Here is an 18,722-nt window from a genome sequence, read left to right on the forward strand (position 1 = left end):
TTGGTCGCATGATTGGCCGGTGGCGCCGAGCGTTATCATAACCTCGGCGGAATGTCTGGGACCGTACCTTACGGGGGTCCAGAGGAAGAGTGGATGTACCTTACTCCAGCTGCCCCGGCCTCCTCTATTTATCCTCTGGCCTCCCTCCCTGCTTCCTATCTTACCTGGAATGCTCCCCGGTTCTCTCTGCTGAACGGATTCCCCATATTCTGTACTACCTACGTGGTGTTTTTTATTCCCAATCCCTTTCATTCTCTGATTCATTCATCATGGCCGCCCGCCGGTCACTTGCCCGGTCCATCCCCGCTCTCCGCGCTGCATCTCCCCGCACGGTCGTGGCCACCGCCAGATCAGTCGCTGCAGCTTCGTCCTCACGCCGTCTTTCGACTGCTATCTTGTCTTCCTCATCTGCTTCATCTTCATCTACAGCTTCTAAGCTCTCTACATCCTCACCAGCTCCCATGGCCGCCACCCGTCGACTCCACGCCACTGCTCAGCAGCTCACCCCCGCAACCACCTCCGCGGCTAGTACCGCCACCGAGTACCCGACGGACCACACTCCCATTGCCAACCCCATCGACACTACCAACTTCCTGGACAATCAGTTTGTGACCTCCACGGCTTCGACATGGATCGACCTGCATGATCCTGCTACCAACAACCTTGTTACTCGGGTGCCGCAAAGCACCGATGAGGAACTACGGGCCGCCGTCGAGTCCGCCGAGAAGGCCTTCCCCGCGTGGCGGGCTACCAGCGTCATCGCCAAACAGCAAATCATGTTCAAGTTTGTTAGCCTGATCCGTGCGAACTGGGACCGGCTTGCCGCATCCATCACGCTCGAGCAGGGCAAGACCTTCGCCGATGCCAGGGGCGATGTCCTCCGCGGTCTTCAGGTTGCCGAAACAGCATGTGGCATCACCACCCAGCTAACGGGGGAGGTGTTGGAAGTTGCCAAGGACATGGAGACTAGGAGCTACAGAGAGCCCTTGGGTGTGGTTGCAGCCATCTGTCCTTTCAGTGAGTGGTCCTGCCTGCATGGTCATGCAAGTCCACGCTGGCTTTCTCCGACGCTAACCGCCCGCAACAGACTTCCCCGCAATGATTCCCCTTTGGTGCATTCCCGTCGCTACCGTGACTGGCAACTGTCTTATCCTCAAGCCGTCTGAGCGGGACCCCGGTGCTGCAATGATCCTGGCCGAGCTGGCCAGGGAAGCTGGCTTCCCTCCCGGTGTCATCAACATCGTCCATGGTGCCGCAAAGACAGTCGACTTTATCCTTGACGAACCCGCCATCAAGGCCATCAGCTTCGTTGGCAGCAACCGTGCAGGAGAGTACATCTACACTCGGGGCTCTGCCAACGGTAAGCGTGTCCAGGCTAACCTGGGTGCCAAAAACCATGCTGCTGTGGTTCCGGACTGCAACAAGAACCAGACCCTGAACGCCATCGTCGGAGCGGCGTTTGGTGCTGCTGGCCAACGTTGCATGGCCCTGAGCACAGTGGTCATGGTTGGCGAGTCTAAGGACTGGCTTCTTGAGATGGCCGAACGGGCCAAGGCTTTGAATGTTAACGGCGGTTTTGAAGAGGGTGCTGATCTCGGCCCCGTCATCAGCCCTGAAAGCAAGAAGCGTATCGAAGACCTTATCGCCAGCGCCGAAGAAGAGGGTGCGACCATCCTGCTGGATGGTAGAGGCTACAAGCCGGAGAAGTACCCCAACGGCAACTTTGTAAGCCCCCTCCCAAATGTTAGATAGGGCATGTATTCTAATCACTAGTTTCCAGGTCGGCCCTACCATCATCACCAACGTCACTCCAGAGATGAAATGCTACAAGGAGGAAATCTTTGGACCTGTCCTGGTTTGCCTCTCAGTGCCCACTCTGGATGATGCGATTGAGCTTATCAACAAGAACGAATACGGTAATGGTGCTGCCATCTTCACTTGCTCCGGCTCTACTGCCTCCCGGTTCCAGAAGGACATCGAAGCCGGCCAGGTTGGCATCAATGTGCCCATTCCTGTCCCGTTGCCCATGTTCTCCTTCACCGGCAACAAGAAGAGTATTGCTGGTGGTGGTGCCAACACTTTCTACGGCAAGCCTGGACTGCAGTTCTACACCCAGCAGAAGACGGTGACCAGCTTGTGGCGGAGTGAGGATGCCATCAGCACCAAGGCCCACGTGGTGATGCCTACTCACTCGTAAGGTCATTGCCCGACGAAAGAAAATGATTACAGAATATGAGATTTATACCATTTAGCTAAATTATCGGGTTTAATTGGATGTCGTTTTTTGAGTGCCAATTTCAAATTGCCATTGCATCTTAGTTCAATCCTCAGGCGCAGCGTTGCTACTCTTTCAAAGGGGTGTTGGGTATAGCCAAATGGACGTACAAATTGACTCAATTGCAAACCCCCAGACTAACCACGCAGTGATGAATGGGTTTTTCGCCATCATAAAACTAGATGAAGAGGCTATAAGTTGTTGGGACACAGAGTCTTCGTTCCGTCTGTTCTCCAGATGGCCAGCGGAATTCCGTTTTGGCCTACTGGTATGAACTTAACATAAGTGACAGCCAACAGATTATTCCATGCAAAGAGCGATATTGGAAGGGAATTGTACTGTTAAATATCGCCTCCGACTCACTGTTATTTGCATCTACATCTCTAGCAAATGTATGCAGCATTGAATTGGAAGAACCTTAGGTAGCACTACCATATTATACTGCTAAGTCTGGAACAAGTTGGTAGAATACACGACTACCGTACCCTTTGGTCCCTAAGCACTTTACGAGGAACGATATGTGTCAATGGGTTGGAGGGGATGTAATAATGCTTAGTTTCCCTGAATCATTTCTAGTAGCAACAGTTCCAGACTTCCATTGTCATTGTCCTCAGGTTCTCAATGACGAGGAGCCTCCAGATCTATCACCCATCATTCTAAAAGACGTGCCGGCTTTAACCCCAAGCATCTTACACAGATGCCCTTACTCAGCCCGAGGCTTGATGAAGGCGTAGACGAATCGGGCCAACTTGTAGGTCTTGCCCTTGACGACGGCAACACGGCGGGTGTAGTAGCGCTTGCCATCAATCATTTCAAAGCCCCAGATCTACGTGTGCTCCATGTTAGTCCTCGTCAATAAGAAAGAATGAGAAAGACCAACCTGTTCGGCAGTCCACCCGCTATCCAGGTTCTCCACGAAGCTTTGGAACCAGATGCCCTCGCCCTCGCCAAACTCTTCGCCCATGTCCTCTACAATGAAACCTTCACACTCACTGCCATCAGCTAGAACTTCCCCCCTCAAGAACTTGAAGACTAGGGGCTCGTCGCTTTTGGTGTTGAACTCCAGGTACGGGCGGGCCTTTCCGTCCTCACCCTTTGACCCACGGAAGAACTGGGACTGGCCCCTGACGTGGCCAAAGATGTGATCTTGGTGCTCTCGCGGCTTCGAATCGCTGATACGCCTCTCGGTTGTACCCTTGATACCACCGGTGATAGTTTGGTCGATGTCGATGTGCATAATGGACGGTTCTGCGGCGTCGGGATATTCATGGATGGAGAGGGTGACTGTTGCGACGCTGAGAGCCTTACGCGTGAGCCAACCCATTCCTTGCTGATCCGGTCACGGCCGTATATTAGCGAGGGATGTTGCGTTGGTCCACAAGCATTCGAGCTCACGGGAGATGTTTGCAGGACTTACCAGCTCGAGAATCGGTTCTGTGGGATTGGACAGGGTTTTGTCCTAAAACAGATGAGGTCAGTCTTGGGGAAATGACGGCAACCTCCATGCTGAGAGGTTCTGGTGAGGGCATCTATGTACCATCGTCCACTCGCCGTTGAGGTTCTTTAGGGTGATGTCTGCGGGAGCCGCCATGGTGTAGATGGGTGATAGGTGGGTCCGATAAGATAGACTTCACCAGATGGACGTAGGTGGTGACAGGTAAGGATGGATAGTAGATGGTGGGAGAAAGTCAAGGGACGAGCAAGGTAAGAACCTCGGTGGTGTAGTACGAGGATGGGCTGAGGTGGAGGAACAGCAGCAATATATAGATCGGGATTCATGTGATGCGCGCCTTCCTTCTTAGTGTCTCTCCATCATGCGCTCGCTCATCGCCGGATCGCCGCTTCCGCCGAGGCATTTGACACGTGCCACTGCAACATCCCCCAGACACCATGATTCTCATGATTATCGATCGTGGTCATTGTCATGGCTGCCATGGCACTCTCGGGGCCGGAGTATTTCCTTTGATCGAATCGAGTTGTTGCGCGGAGTAATTCCTGCCCGACTGACACTTTCAGGTAACCTTTGAACCAGCCCCGGTTCAGTTCTTCTCTAGATCATGATAGGTGGTTGGGTTCAATGTCAAACGTCCAAGCAACCTTGTGTCCAAGACGAAACTGGGATGATTGGAATTAGGTTCCTGTGGTGACTTTGGCTTTGGCCCTCCGCTTCCTGCCTTAGGCCCCCCCGGCTGGCGAGGCCCCTTTCACGTGCCAGCGCGGAGGCCAACGCAACTCCGGCCGGACCCTCCAGCATGTCGGCAACAAACATTCAACAGTCAGTCCCTGCTGTCATTCGGCCATTGCACTACCATTGTGAGGGTCTGCCATGTCCTTCAATAGGAAGTATGCCGGTCTTCCCGACCTGGTAAGTCTCCTACATCTTCCTCCCGGTTGCATCTCGACCAACCGACTAACACCGTTGTTTGGGCTAGGACCTCGCGCCCGATATCTACGAGACCCCCGATCTGACCGACGAAGCGTCCACCCTACCGGTTAGCTACCCCGCCTGGAGCATTGCCTCTGACGTCTCATTCCTAATACTATATCCATAGACTACCACTATCCGCACCGCATCCAACGCAGACGATGATGCCGGCTCCAATTCCGATATCGATCGCGAGGGGATCAATGCCGATGAGGCACGCGCTCATTTCTTAGGAGCCACGGTCGATGCCCGTGATGTCAATTTCTCAGACAGTATCGCGATGAAGCGCAAGGCATACAAAAACAAGAACCGCCGACGGCGCAGACAAGAAAATGGTTTGGAGGACCCAGAAGACTTTAGCGATGGCGAAGATGAAAGCTTGGAGAGGAAGCTCGCCCGCCTTCGCAGGGAAGTGGAAGAATTGAAAGATGAGATGGCAGCTCGGCAATCGGAAACAGAAATCACTGAAGCTCCGGCTGATGGAAAAGAGGCGGTGGGCGACGGCGTCCTTGAACTGAGTCGAGCATTGGATAACCTCTATACTTCCCGAAGTGACACCGGGTCACACTCAGCGGCTGCGATGCTCTCACAGAGAATAACTACCAAACCCACGCCCGAAGCCTCGGCAACTATCCCTAGCAACCAGGACGCTGAATCCACACAACCTGACACTACTGCTTCTCCCTCTACTGGTGTGCTGGCCCACGCGGCAGCATTTGACGGCCGACTGGCGCTCATCGAAGCCGCCATGGGGCTTTCGAACTCATCGAATCCCTTCGTCAGTGACGGAATCTCAGAGCCTGCGCTTCAGCCCGTACTCCCAGCCCTTGACCATCTCACATCCCGCCTATCCACCCTCATGAATATCCTCGTCGGCCCGAACCCCGTCTCGGCCGTGCCAACGATGGGCTCCGCTCCCCCTTCCACCACCGTCACAACTCCCCAGCTTGAGACCCTATCCTCCCGGGTCAGAAAGCTTACGGCCGACACGGAAGCCCTTGCATCTGCGCGCAAACGCGCCGTGGACGCCGCCAAGGCGGCACAGAATGCGCGCATCGCATCCGCCGCCATCGAGCCCTCCGACATGTCCGTATCGTCGTCATCAGCCACGGAGGTCGACCCCGCTGCCACGCAGCGCGACGAACAAGCCACCAAGATCCAAGCCCTCTACGCGACTATCCCCACCATCCAGTCTCTTCACCCGATCCTTCCCAGCGTGTTGGAGCGTCTCCGCTCGCTCCGCGTCATCCATGCGGGGGCTGCACAAGCCTCGGAGTCGCTGGATACATTGGAGAAGCGGCAAGCAGACATGGCTCGGGAGATTGAGCAGTGGCGCGAAGGGCTGCGGGTGGTTGAGGAGAAGATGAACCAGGGAGAAACAGCGATGAAGAACAACATCGAACTAGTCGAACCCTGGGTCCGGGATTTGGAAGACCGACTGGACCGGTTGGAAGGAACCGGCGCCTGATGCAGGTGTCGAAGCTGATTGATATCGATAATCCGAATCGTTGAAGCGGAAATAATACCAATACCAACCTTTACCAATTTGCGAAGCATTGTACATAGTTCTGCTACCTTATGAAAGGGCTGGAAATACTGCATAGTTATGATACTGTACACATTGATTCTAACAATAAACTATCCCATCGTGCATTTTGTTCATTTCCAACAATCCAACTACTAGGGTATATAAATCCATCCACCAACCTACACTCTTTCACCCCCTCACGTGCCTCAAAATCCTAATCTTCGGCTCCATCCTCAACTCAGCCCACCACCCCCTTGTAACCACCCTCCTAACAAACTCTCTCCCCATCTCCCACAACCTTACCCCTTCCGCACCGAACACCTTCCCGACAATCCTCCCCTCAACCGCACCAACAGCCTCATCTCCAGGCCGGACAATCCGCAACCCAGCGAACCCATCTACCGTCTCCACGGCCTCCCACTGCTCAGATCCAGAGCCGGAGCCAGACGCAGCAATCAGCTTCTCTGTCTCTTCGCCTGGCTCGATAAGGACGTAGTTGAACTGAGACCAAAAAGCGGAGGTAGATTTGATGGTTTCGTTTTCGGTTTTGTCGTACTGCCAGACTGGCGTTGTGGTGTTGGTGGTAGAGGGGGATGAGGAGGAAGGGTGTTGAAGAAAGCGAGTGACGCCAGTTTGGCAGGCGAGGTTACCTAAGTAGACGGAGATGAGAGGGGAGTTGTTCTCGGTGTTGGCGTCAGCGTGTGTGTGGAGGGCGTTGAGGGCGTGAGCGCCGGGGTAGTTTGCTGAGGAGGCGGGGAGGAGAATGAAGGTTGAGAGGAGGAAGGAGGCGAGAGTGGAGGCGAGCATGAGGAGGGAGAGGAGACGGTAGAGGAGGGATTTGGCGCAATGGGTCCAGATGTAGGATGCTCCGAGGGCGGAGGCGGCGGTGAGTGGGGGGATGGTGTAGATGATGAAGCGCCATTCTTTGTGTGGTTGGGCGCTGTAGATGGCGAGGAAGATGAGGGAGGGGATGAGGGTGTAGGCTGCGAGGGAGCGGGTTGCGGGTTGGATGAGGGCGAGAGGGATTCCCACGGTGAAGGTTAGAGGGTTGAGGAGGAGACGGGGGACAGCGTTGGTGAAGTAGAAGTGCCAGGGATGGGTGCCCCAGGCGGAGGCTTGGCCGGAGATGACGTTGAATTTGAAGGCCGCGAGTTCGGGCCATAGGGGGAATTGTTGCCAGAAGAAGGAGTCGACGAGGACGGTCGAGGTTAGGCCGACGATGAGGCCGAGGATGCCAGCGGGGATGATCTCGCGCTGGACGCTGATTCGGCGGGTTGCGAAGAGGAAGATGGTGTTGGTTGCGAGGAAGATGGCCAGTTCGGAGCGGAAGATGATGCCGGCGATGGTTATTAGGTATAGTGAGAGTCGGGACCGTTTCTTGTAGGTCTTAGAGCTGACGGGCTCCGGGAGGAGATAGCGTAGGGCCAGGGTTGTGAGGCCAAAGGCGAACATGTTGGATAGGGTTCGCGATGCGTAGTAGAGGACGTGGAACTGACTGGCTTGGAAGAGCAGGTACCAGATGGCGGTGGTCTTGCCAGCAGTGCGTCGCAAACCGGAAGCGAATGACAACAATGAGACGGCATTGAAGAGGCCCAGGATAGCTCGTGCTGAGTTGGAGTCCGGTTGTTAGTATCGGCGCAAAGTCAAGGTGAGATGCAGCACCTACCGAGCAATTGTCTGTCGATATTGGCCTTCAACCAGATGAACGGTTGCGACAGCCCGGACAGTATCACGGCACCGACGAACGTCCTGGGCACGGCACCGGGGAATGCGAAATGGTCATATTCCGCGCGGAGCGTCTCGGAGACATTGCGAGTGGGAATCCCCGAGGACAGAATATCATGGATAGCCTGGATGTGGAACGACTCCTCTACCTTTGTATAGGGAGCGGCGGCGAGATGGAGGAGGATGAGGGCCGGGATTGCGCCGAGCAGCAGCAGGAAGACTGGAAGGGGTCAGCGATTCTGTCCAACACTGCGGAAAGCACATGGATATCATGCGAACCTACCGACATCTCTCCCCATGATGACACCATTGACACTTTCTGTGCTTTGTAGGAAATGAGTTCTCGAAAAGGACAACAACCCGCCCCGGTAAAAATACGTATGCGATACATACTGCCGCCGCGGCTCTCCGCCTCTCCTCCGCCTCTCCGCCATCAGCATCTCCGTCCACTCCAGCTGTACCAACAGCATTAATCCCACGCCCGGTTCCTGTCCTCACCCAACCACCCAAAATGTTCTTCTTCGGCCTTGGGAAGCTCGTCTACGGTGCGCTATTTCTCCCTCTCTGCTCCGATAACCACTCAAGCAACCCAACGCCGCAGCCCATTCACTAACTCCATGCAGTCATCATCCTCCTCATCAACTCGCTCGCTGTCCTCTCCGAAGACCGCTTCCTAGCCAGAAGTACGTTCCCTTAAAATCCTAGAGGAATCCAAATTCAATTAACTCAAATAAAACAGTCGGATGGGGTCGCACACAAGGCGATCCAGCCTTCGGCGCAACCTACGATACCACCAGTGTCAAAGCCAAGACAATTAATCTGATCGCCAGTGTTCGGACCGTTATGCGAAGTATGTTTATCACCTACAGCTACACTTATACTCCCATCTACATCCGCGTCAACATCACATACCCGTGTTCTTGTCTTATGCGGGGAGCAAAACAGAGCTAACAAGTGCGATTCTAGTACCCCTCATTGTGATCAATACGATAGTCATCGTTTACGAGCTCATCCTGGGTTGAAGAAAGGCGTGCGATTGTTTTTTAGGGGTTTGGGGAGAGGGTTTCGGATATACATACAGCATTGTTCTTCCTGCTTCCGATTATTGAGGGGATATATTATACTTTGTACGAAAATGGATTGGGTTGAATGATATGAGGTTTGCATTGATATTATAAGGCTTTGCGATATGTCTGCTGTAGAAGGGACTGGGCCGGACGATGGGGATTCGACTCGTACCTAGGCTTTTCTTGGAGTGTTGGCTAGCCAGGTCCAACTCCCTCCCTAGGGGCCATTGTGCCAACAAGGTTGGTCGGTGCTTCTGGGATATTAGTGGATGAGCTGGACAATTCCAGATCTACACACTCCCTTGTATGAAACCAATGAAGCAGCTAGATGAAGGCGACTCTTTCGTATGCGTATTGTATTTGCACCAGTCTATATACCGTGCAATGTTGATACATATGGTCTATCCCATCGGAACAAAGGATGGAATGCTCAACGTAGCAAGACATGAGGTGATCGTACCACGTCAAATCACGGTCTTCCCACACGAAACTGCGCCCGCTCGGGTGCTTTTGCATCAGCTGAAGTTCCCCGTCATAACCCCGAAACAGGCCTGTAACCCCGATTTCCATAACACATTTTGAATGGTAGATTCGACAACCAGAGATAACTGCAGATCCAGAAAGCAAACTCGCCTAACGCCTCACTTGCCCAGCTGTGTGACCCAGGCACGGGTATCACATGATCGAACAGTCCAAGGAGATAGCAAAGAGAAAACAAGCAACGATTGGCTAAACGACATGCAGAAGCGGAATTGGAAGACATCACAATGCAGGCCAGAGCCAAAAGATGGGAAAATAAGACAGGAACCGGACCAGCATCAAACAGAGCATCCAATGGCGACAAGTACGCACATCGAGCAATCGCCATATAGAGGATGGATCCGGTGGTGAAGAGAATGGTGATGATACATCAGGATAAATATGTACGAGAAGAACGCGTATAGTATGTGCATGTATGCATTTGGAGCAATTGGCGAAAAGCAGGTCTTATGAGAGGATGCTGAACGATTTCTTCCGGATGCTGAAACTTCGCCATTTGCCATGCCCGGCTCGATCGCCCTTGGGACTCTTGAGAGTATCTTGCTCGTCATCGTGCACCAGAGGCTTGTGCACGATGTGGGATTCCTTCGGAGAAGCCTTACGGGGTGAAAATGACTGCGCATGTTCAGGTGGCACATGGTTTGGAGTAAGGGGCTCGGCACTGGGGACTGAGGACAGACCGGATGAAGAAGCACGACTTTCTTTGTCTTTGCCCAAGCGCTGACTGAAGCTCTTGCTGCCCCGTTTCAAACGGCTGAGACCGTTGCCAGACTTCTTCGAGTCGCTATCCTTTCCGTTATCGGGGGGATGGCGTCGATCTTCATCTGCCTTGGACGCTTTGCTGGCCTCGAGCGCAGCCTTCAACTCCGCTTCCTCGCGTCGCTGATTTTCCTTGACTCTCGCTTCCTGTTCTCTCCGGCGCTGCTTCTCTAGCTCTTTTTCGGCGGCCTTGCGCTCCTTTTCTTCTTTGGCCCGTTCCTTTTTGGATTGGATGTCACTCTTTTTAGGGCTCAACGGCGGGTTCTGGACTTCAGGTATTGGCGGAACCGGAGGTGGAATTGCCACCGCGGGACTCGGAGCATCACTCTCTGGACCTGTATGCTCTGTATGTGTGGGTAGCTGAGGCGCAGTGGGGGCTCGTCGGAGGCCCGTGTGTCGTTGGGGTTCGTCATGCAAAGGGATCTGCGAGGCACTATGGACATGAGCCAATCCCGGTGGCTGAAGGGAGCCATTTTGTTTCACCGCAGTCTCATACGAATCGGCCACGTTCGAGTTCATATTCTCCAATTCTTGCTCCTTCAAAACAGCCTCCAATGTAGTCTCCTGGTAGAACAGGACGTAGGCGCATGCTAGGCCTGGCTTGTCGCCGAAGAAATTGCGAACATAATTTTTATCGACAGGCTCCACCATCTCATCATCGAAGAGCAGCCATCCGCGATCCTGTGTCTTGATAATGGCGACATAGTGTCCGTGGTAAGGACCGCCCCCGATGTGTACGACCACTGCGTACAACTCGTATAGGCGATCCGGATCCTCTGCATCATCCGTCGTATTGAAGAGGCGAAGATGGTAAGGGTATACGACCCTATGGAAGAGCTTTTGGAGACGTTGGAGGTCCTCGGTATACTTGAAACGCTTGAGGTGCAAAGCCAAAATTCGAGGCAGTCGCTTGATCTTCATCCTCTTTTCCGCCTCCTGAAGTCCCCCGCAATTGTCACAGTGAAACTTGTTTCTTTCGCAGAGCATTTCCTCCGCCGAAAACTTCCTTAAACAAGATGTAACCGATGAGTGCTGTTCTAGATCCACAGACAAGTCCAAGAAAATCTCGTCACGCTGGGAAACTTTCTCACAGGTAAGGCACTGCGTTTCCGACGTTAAGGTCCCCTCAAATAGCTCGTGCACCCACCTCGTCGTGTTGGGGGTTTTAGATCCCGAGCTGACCGACTGTTGGGACGACTCCGCGGTTTCCGGTGGTGGTAGGCTCGGTATGGGTTGCTTCATGGCTTCCGCCTCTACATTCGCCACTACTTCGTTGAGCAGAAGGTTCAGGAATTCGTGAGCATCCTGATGCATGGCCGACCGAAACATTTCATGCTCACGGCGAAGGACGTCCAAAAAATGCTGCGGTCGGATGATACCAATCCTGGACTGACTCCCCACGATAGACTCGAAGATGTCCTTGAGCGAAGTAAATAGCGATTCAGACATCCCATAACTGGCCGCATTGTTCTTCGTTTCTAACAGCGGTAGTGTCTGCAATGCCATCTTCTTCTTGTATTCCGGCGACTCCTTGTCTTCGGGTTTCTGCGGCTGGCTGGGAGGTGCCCCGGGACGCTGAGCATTGGCGGCTTTCTGCTTCTCCGCTTGTGCCTCGGCTTCCAGGTTTGCGGCGGCATTCTGATAGCGGAGGTTCTTCGCTAACGCAGCTTCTAGGCTTTCTATCGGCGTCCGTGTGGGATAGTTGATGACGGCTTCTCTGAATGGAACTGAATAGTAAAGACACTGCAAGATCGAGTTGCAGTAACTGTCCAAATGGCAATTAGCAATTCGGCCCTCCGACGACGCTCCTGCCCTCCGTCAGGACGAAGGAGGTTGATATCGATCAGCAACTCACCAAGTATTACCATACTGGAAACCACAAGCAGGAGTTAGTCACACTGAAAAGCCAGGGGACAAGCCACAAGATGGGTAAACTAACGTTTTCCATGCCAAAAAACTTGTCACTACCATCCTCGCGAACTGAACCCATATCTTGCAGCATCTTCTCCAGCGGGGTCATCGGAAGCGCCTGGGGTTCTTTCTTCGCGGGAGTCGCCCCGACCGAAGGAGTGGCAGATCCCTAGAGAGAAGTCCATTAGCATTCTGTTGGTTGTGAAGATTCGTAACCAGGGTGCAGCAGGTCTATTCATTCGTGTGCTGGGGCGCGCCTCTCTATCTGTGGGCATTGCCGAGGTAGACAGGCTATTTTGATCTACCGAAGACAACACCCAAAGACGAAGAAATTCTAGAAAACGCTGGGAGGGAAAAAAAGAGCACGACTAAGCCGACTAATTCAGGACTCACCACATCTCTCCGGAAACTCCTCAGAAAAGACCCCATGTTTATCGCAAAGTCTCGAACTTCTTAGCGTTCAGCTTCATCTGGTAACTTTGGCGGGATAAGAAAGCCGACGTCGGAACCGAAGGGGGTGAATATGAGGCGTTCAAGTCACGCGCAGGCCAGCCAGCGAGTATGCGACGGCAGGAACCAGAAAGCGAAGTAGAGATGAGAGAGGAGTTGGAACAGCAACAGGTAGGTTCTATGATACGGGATCGAGAACAATTGCTGGCAGCGACAAAGAACAAAGAGGAGAACGTCTAGGTGTCTAGCATAAGGTTTCAGAGGTCCGCGGATCCGACGAGGGTCGAGGAAGGCTTGGAGATGTGGGTGAGTGAGCGAGGAATGGGGCGGAACGTGAACGGGCGGCGGAATCGAAGGTGGAGAACGCTGCGGTCGGAGGGTGAGAGGCGCAGCCGAATTGAAATCCGCTGGGGAGAGAATGGATGGTAAGAATAGGGCGCAGGTAGGAGGGGAGGCCGGAGAAGCAGAGGAAAAGGACGAGCAAGAGAAGAGAGCGAGCGAGTGGGAAGAGGAGGAGGAGGAGGAAGGGGAGCTACGTCGTGGTACTTGGGCGGATTACTCCCCCAAGTCAAGTCAAGCCAGGAACCTCTAGCCCGGACAGGTAAGGATGTATAGTGTATACACTATACACATCTGCCTGGGTATTATTACCACGGTCTCCGATGCACAACCGGTGACTGGTATGGTATACGGCTGTACTGGGCATGGGGGCCCGTAATGACGGGCGGGTGCGCGGGCCCGAGCGGTTTTGGAGCCTTTCGATTTGAGAGACAAATGGGGGGAAGACGTTACATTATACATATCTAATAGGTAGAAACTAGAATCAGGTCCATTCAAGGCAGTCTGTTGAACACAAGCAGACACTAAGCTCGATCTACAGTCCAGACTATGATCCCCTCCATGAGTGAGACTCCCGGAGTCAGTCTTTATCTGACCAGACGCGATTCTTTACGAACCCACCCACCAGTACGGAGTATTTTACAGTGGGTTCGAGATTTTTAAGTCCTCCCACGCATCGGAACGTGTCTGTCCACAGGGGAATATCCGCGACAAGCCCCGTATGTGTTCCCCTCACTCTTTTCTTTATTATCCTAGTAAGTCGAGTGGAGGGCTTGCTCGTTTCCCCCTATGGCTGGCTCCGGCTCTTAGTGCTACGTCACTTGTTCTATATATTAAGGTTCCTCCACAGCGCACTTCTCTACGCCGTGCGATGCAACAAAACCAGAAGAGGGGGTTGGGCTTGGTCCACTGGTCTGTCTGGAATATACCCGGTGGTTCTCCTCTCCTCTTCCGGTGTAAACTCCGCCAGTTAAACTCTTAACCCCGAAGGCCCGGTCAATACCATGGAGCATCTCATCTGCTCTTGGGTCAAGTCAGCAGGCTACACATGCTATTCATAGTCGGATCTGTGTAACCAGGCTCCTAAAAAAATAGCGGTGCAGAGGATCGGAATCCACAAAGTATCGATGTGTAAGAAAAGACGAAAAGCTTGCGCAGAACAAGTGGCCGTCGGGTGATATAAACACAAGGAGTGAGGTGCGGTTGCATCGATATCAAGGACTAGGGCTCTGATTTGTTGCCAGCCCATTGGCATAGCTTGAACTTTCCATGAGCCTTGTGCGGACCGTACAACCTGAAACGCATCTGTTGCGTCGCATTGCTTGAGGCTATGCTCCGTTCACTGCAGGTATGGCAACCCAACTAGGTATGTTATCGCCGGCGGACGCAAGGAGGATGATCGGAACAACAACGGCGAATGATGATGGCAGGGAGAAAGCATGATTCTACCACTGCCTAGCGGTCATGGAAGCGGGATAAGATGCGTGATTTTAGTAGCCTGTCCAGGCTGGCGGCGTTCTTGGCAGCGGCTTCGTGCTGGCAAGTCGTCGCAGCGGCATCCGTCCGGGGTTTTCTTTTCCAAGGGGCCGGGAGGTACCAGGGGCACTGAACGGGGTCAGGAGACCAACGTGTATTCCGACTTAGACCTTATTCTATATAGACTTCCCTATACGAGTCGTAAACCATGCAATCGTCATCTGTCTTCTTACGTCCTCCCCTCTTTCTGGGGTACGGTCGGGGCCCTCTCTTTAGATAATCAATACCACCCAGTGTACATAGGCTGTACACAGGTACGATGTCATTGTCATACATACCGTATGACGCTACACCAGAACCACGTGGAAACTCAAGGATCAGAAGGCTGCCTTGTAGCCAATCGTATAATTTGCTTTGCCCCGCTTACCCCATCACCCCCAGCATTCGAGATACTAGCGTCATACAAACCGGAGGCGCTGTAAGGGTAGATGTAATTGTACCTTAGCAGGGCCCGTTTGTTTTCCTTCCGTGCTCGTGTCAGTTTCCGATTCTGTCAAGGGACAATTGCATCCATGGTAAAGTTTGATCCGATCGATTCCGGGTGCATCTGCGATGCAAAGAAGCGCAAGCAACAGCCGAGGCTGGCTGACAAGGATGGAATGGCAGGTTTCACAATAGCCCTTGCATCCACCACAAATCTCGACTGTGTGACCGACCGATTGCATCCGCTGCCTGTCAGCCCAGCAGCGGCTGATACTCCAGCCAGGTAACATCATCCCTCTTCCCTGTCATTGATAAGCCCCATGGATCTAGGTAGCGCGCTCTCAACAAATCGGTGGTCTTTCTCGGGGTCCGATGAGAACAGGAGATAACGTCATTGGGTGGCAGCCCACTTGGGGTAGCGCTAAGTGCTGTGGGCGTCTCAATGGAATCTTCCATCGGCCTACTCCGGAGTGTACCTAGTTTTGCCTGGTAAGTATGGGGGGGAGTGCCTGGTCAAACGGAAGAGAAAATTACGGCAAGGTGTCAGTGTAACATCACACCATGTGCCGCCCTCACATCCAGCGACCGCCTTCCGCCAATAAGCGTTCTGCCCATGTGGGTTGACATCCGGATGTGCTCGAATCTACACGGGGGCAGATCGCAGAATAGGCTGGACTATAACGGGCAGCCAGGGATGCTGTCTGGACTTGTGCATAGCAAACCAGTTCTGGTCCGGTTATTGGAGCGATCAAAGGCTGATGTTTTTTTGCTTGGCGGAACTTGAATCCTCATATGGAGTGCGGAAAATTGCGGTCCTGATTACTCCGTACTACATATCTCACTTGACTGACTCAAGACAACGACAGTGACTAGGGGGGGCATTTGTATCCTGCTACCCCATAGTCTGTACTACGTCGCATGTTCTATTCGGTCATCTCCCGAACCGGCTGGATATTCATGACTATTATTGCCAGTGAAAATGTCGGGTAGTTGTAACTTTTCCACAAGTTTGATCTTCGATGGAAGTCGATGACACGTCTATTGAGGATCTTCCAGAGGCGGATATCTGTTCTGTCCGCCATGTGACTTACCCTGATGTTGAGCCCTATTACCACGTTGAGCTGGATGCGGAGAAACTATCCGCGATGGGTGGGACAGAGACAATCAACTATCAAGACAGTAGACTAAGACAAGATAAATGTTGACTACTAGTGTCTTGGTACGAACTAGTGAGAAAAGTGCAAGCCACAATGAAACCAAGTAAGTAATCATGAGGAAAGGGTTCATCATGGTGGCTGTGGTGGTGGATATTGGAAAAAATATCATCAAAAAAGGATATGCGACACCTCTGGGACTCGAACCCAGGCGGGCGAACCCACAGGCTAATCAGCTAGTACGGTTAGGTAGTAGCAGGCCTGCGCCTTAACCACTCGGCCAAAGTGTCTGATTTGATATCAGAGGTAGAGCTAGTATATGTCATAAAGTCAATAACATAAATAACAAACCAATAACTGAGTCACAGCCTCTTCCACCGATTCGTCGACTTTGACTTGCCTCCAAACACCAGCTTCCAACCCAGCGCTGCTGTCCTGCCAGGCCCATTTACACGTGTGAGTCAGAGTCAATTCCTTGAATGAGCCGCTCACTCCGACCAGGCCTTGTCCGCTCCGCCCGACGAGCCATTGGGGAGAGTCACCGGGGCCCAGCGAGCAGCAGCAGCAGCCAGCAGCACCACCAAGCCAGCGTGCGGCCAAACATCCGGCAGACGGTCGAAGCCCCCACCATCCCCCACCACCGCCACTACCTCTCCCACTCTCTGCTTTCCTCCTCGACTTTTCCATCTTCCTCCCCTTCGTCCATTACCCCTCACCCCTCCTCCCGTCCGCTCTCCACCATGCCCAAAGAAAAGGAATCCAAGCTCTCCTTCAACCTCAAGACCCCCAAGGGTACCAAGGATTGGTCCGGGTCCGACGCCCTCCTCCGCGACCGCATCTTCAGCACCATCGCCGATGTCTTCAAGCGCCACGGCGGTACCGCCCTCGACACCCCCGTCTTCGAGCTGCGCGAGATTCTGGCCGGCAAGTATGGCGAGGACTCCAAGCTCATCTACGACCTGCAGGACCAGGGTGGTGAGATCTGCTCCCTCCGCTACGATCTTACCGTCCCCTTCGCCCGCTGGCTCGCCATGAACCCCGACGTCCGCAGCATGAAGCGCTACCACATCGCCAAGGTGTACCGTCGCGACCAGCCCGCTGTCAGCAAGGGTCGCATGCGCGAGTTCTACCAGTGCGATTTCGATATTGCGGGTACCTTCGACCCCATGGTTCCCGATGCCGAGATTCTGCGTATCGTCACCGAGGTCTTCGAGGAGCTGGGCTGGAATGGTCGCTATAACATCAAGATCAACCACCGGAAGATTTTGGATGGTGTGTTCCAGGTGTGCGGTGTGCCGGAGGATAAGATCCGTCCCATCTCCAGTGCCGTCGACAAGCTGGATAAGATGCCGTGGGCGGATGTGCGGAAGGAGATGGTCGAGGAGAAGGGTCTGGATGCTGCCGTCGCTGATAAGATCGAGACATACGTCGTGCAGAAGGGTGGCCGCGATTTGCTTGACATCCTCCTCAAGGACGAGGGCCTGACGGCTAACGCCTCCGCCAAGGCCGGTCTGGACGACATGAGTCTGCTTATGGACTACCTGGAGGCATTCGGTGTCCTGGACAAGATCTCCTTCGATATGAGTCTGGCCCGTGGTCTCGATTACTACACCGGTGTCATCTACGAGGTCGTCACTGAGGGTTCCGCGCCCGCCGTCTCGTCGTCCGCACCGGAGGCCCAGGCCGTCCAGAAGTCCGGCAAGAAGAGCAAGTCCAAGGGCGGCAATCTGGAAGACGACGACCGCTCCAACGACCCCACTCTGGGTGTTGGCAGTGTCGCCGCTGGAGGACGCTACGACAACTTGGTCGGCATGTTCCTGCCCAAGGCACAGATTCCCTGTGTGGGTGTGTCCTTCGGTGTGGACCGTATCTTCTCCATCACCAAGGCCCGCATCGAGCGGGAGAAGAGCGCGGAGGCGCTCCGCAGCAGCGAGGTCGATGCCTACGTCATGGCCTTCGGTGGCAAGGGATTCACCGGCATGCTGAAGGAGCGGATGAGCGTGTGTCAGTCTCTATGGAACGCTGGCGTGAAGGTACGAACACCCTCCTCCCTACCACCTCCCCAACCCCATACTAACCACCTAATCTAGGCCGAATTCTCCTACAAGGTCAAGCCCAAGCTCCCTCAACAATTCAAGGCCGCCGAGCAATCCGGCGTCCCCTTCGCCATCATCCTCGGCGAAGACGAGCTCGCCGCCGGCAAGGTCCGCGTCAAGGAGATGGGTCTAGAAGACGGACACCCAGAGAAGGAGGGCGTGCTGGTTGATCTGACCGCCCTCCCGGTCGAAGTCAAGGCCCGGGTGGCCAAGAAACGGGGCGAGAGTGTCTCGGACGTTACGCAGCAGCTGGGCGACCTGAAGGTCGATGCATAGGCCATCATAGAGAGGGAGGTTTACTAGACCGGGGGAACCATCTATTTTCAACTCTGCCAAAAGTATACACATATACATACAACCATGCATGCACGCATGCATACCTGCCCTACAACGGGTCATTAAAATGGGGGCGCCGACAGACCAAAGAAGAAAAATGGAAGATATCAAAATACAATACCCAAGTTTTCTTTTCTTTTCTTTTTTATATTTATTAG

General features: G+C 53.7%; 7 protein-coding genes and 1 non-coding gene across 8 annotated transcripts; 4 read left to right on the forward strand and 4 right to left on the reverse strand.

The window, feature by feature from the left end:
* Window positions 1-122: 122 nt before the first annotated feature.
* Window positions 123-2,512, forward strand: BO94DRAFT_531052 (CoA-acylating methylmalonate-semialdehyde dehydrogenase). Its single transcript, XM_025610813.1, has 3 exons — window positions 123-1,017; window positions 1,088-1,725; window positions 1,781-2,512. Exons 1-3 carry the CDS (start codon window positions 270-272, stop codon window positions 2,195-2,197), a joined length of 1,803 nt encoding a protein of 600 aa, XP_025471906.1. The 5' UTR covers window positions 123-269; the 3' UTR covers window positions 2,198-2,512.
* A 251-nt stretch (window positions 2,513-2,763) lies between these two features.
* BO94DRAFT_219764 (uncharacterized protein) lies at window positions 2,764-4,110 on the reverse strand. Its single transcript, XM_025606213.1, has 4 exons — window positions 3,813-4,110; window positions 3,693-3,734; window positions 3,156-3,605; window positions 2,764-3,101 (listed from the first exon to the last, which is right to left on the reverse strand). Exons 1-4 carry the CDS (start codon window positions 3,864-3,866, stop codon window positions 2,979-2,981), a joined length of 669 nt encoding a protein of 222 aa, XP_025471907.1. The 5' UTR covers window positions 3,867-4,110; the 3' UTR covers window positions 2,764-2,978.
* A 111-nt stretch (window positions 4,111-4,221) lies between these two features.
* BO94DRAFT_531055 (dynactin subunit 2) lies at window positions 4,222-6,349 on the forward strand. The gene is made up of 3 exons (XM_025610814.1): window positions 4,222-4,640; window positions 4,708-4,767; window positions 4,828-6,349. Exons 1-3 carry the CDS (start codon window positions 4,602-4,604, stop codon window positions 6,166-6,168), a joined length of 1,440 nt encoding a protein of 479 aa, XP_025471908.1. The 5' UTR covers window positions 4,222-4,601; the 3' UTR covers window positions 6,169-6,349.
* Window positions 6,350-6,362: 13 nt separating this feature from the next.
* BO94DRAFT_531056 (dolichyl-P-Man:Man(7)GlcNAc(2)-PP-dolichol alpha-1,6-mannosyltransferase) lies at window positions 6,363-8,253 on the reverse strand (the record flags this gene model as incomplete). The annotated part of the gene is made up of 3 exons (XM_025610815.1): window positions 6,363-7,835; window positions 7,895-8,173; window positions 8,237-8,253. Coding segments are annotated over 3 exons (1,714 nt in total), but the record flags the coding sequence as incomplete, so codon positions are not given.
* Window positions 8,254-8,389: 136 nt separating this feature from the next.
* BO94DRAFT_531057 (YOS1 family protein) lies at window positions 8,390-9,120 on the forward strand. The gene is made up of 4 exons (XM_025610816.1): window positions 8,390-8,498; window positions 8,577-8,636; window positions 8,693-8,803; window positions 8,920-9,120. Exons 1-4 carry the CDS (start codon window positions 8,465-8,467, stop codon window positions 8,973-8,975), a joined length of 261 nt encoding a protein of 86 aa, XP_025471910.1. The 5' UTR covers window positions 8,390-8,464; the 3' UTR covers window positions 8,976-9,120.
* An 887-nt stretch (window positions 9,121-10,007) lies between these two features.
* creB (ubiquitin C-terminal hydrolase CreB) lies at window positions 10,008-12,339 on the reverse strand (the record flags this gene model as incomplete). Its single annotated transcript, XM_025613091.1, has 2 exons — window positions 10,008-12,062; window positions 12,259-12,339. 2 exons carry the CDS (start codon window positions 12,337-12,339, stop codon window positions 10,008-10,010), a joined length of 2,136 nt encoding a protein of 711 aa, XP_025471911.1.
* A 3,979-nt stretch (window positions 12,340-16,318) lies between these two features.
* On the reverse strand, window positions 16,319-16,422 carry BO94DRAFT_t68. Its single transcript has one exon. It is a non-coding gene; the product is annotated as a tRNA-Ser (tRNA).
* A 450-nt stretch (window positions 16,423-16,872) lies between these two features.
* BO94DRAFT_456566 (histidine--tRNA ligase) lies at window positions 16,873-18,504 on the forward strand (the record flags this gene model as incomplete). The annotated part of the gene is made up of 2 exons (XM_025607707.1): window positions 16,873-18,165; window positions 18,223-18,504. 2 exons carry the CDS (start codon window positions 16,873-16,875, stop codon window positions 18,502-18,504), a joined length of 1,575 nt encoding a protein of 524 aa, XP_025471912.1.
* Window positions 18,505-18,722: the final 218 nt, after the last annotated feature.

The sequence above is a fragment of the Aspergillus sclerotioniger genome (genome assembly GCF_003184525.1).
Source record: "Aspergillus sclerotioniger CBS 115572 chromosome Unknown BO94scaffold_3, whole genome shotgun sequence".
Taxonomy (NCBI): domain Eukaryota; kingdom Fungi; phylum Ascomycota; class Eurotiomycetes; order Eurotiales; family Aspergillaceae; genus Aspergillus; species Aspergillus sclerotioniger.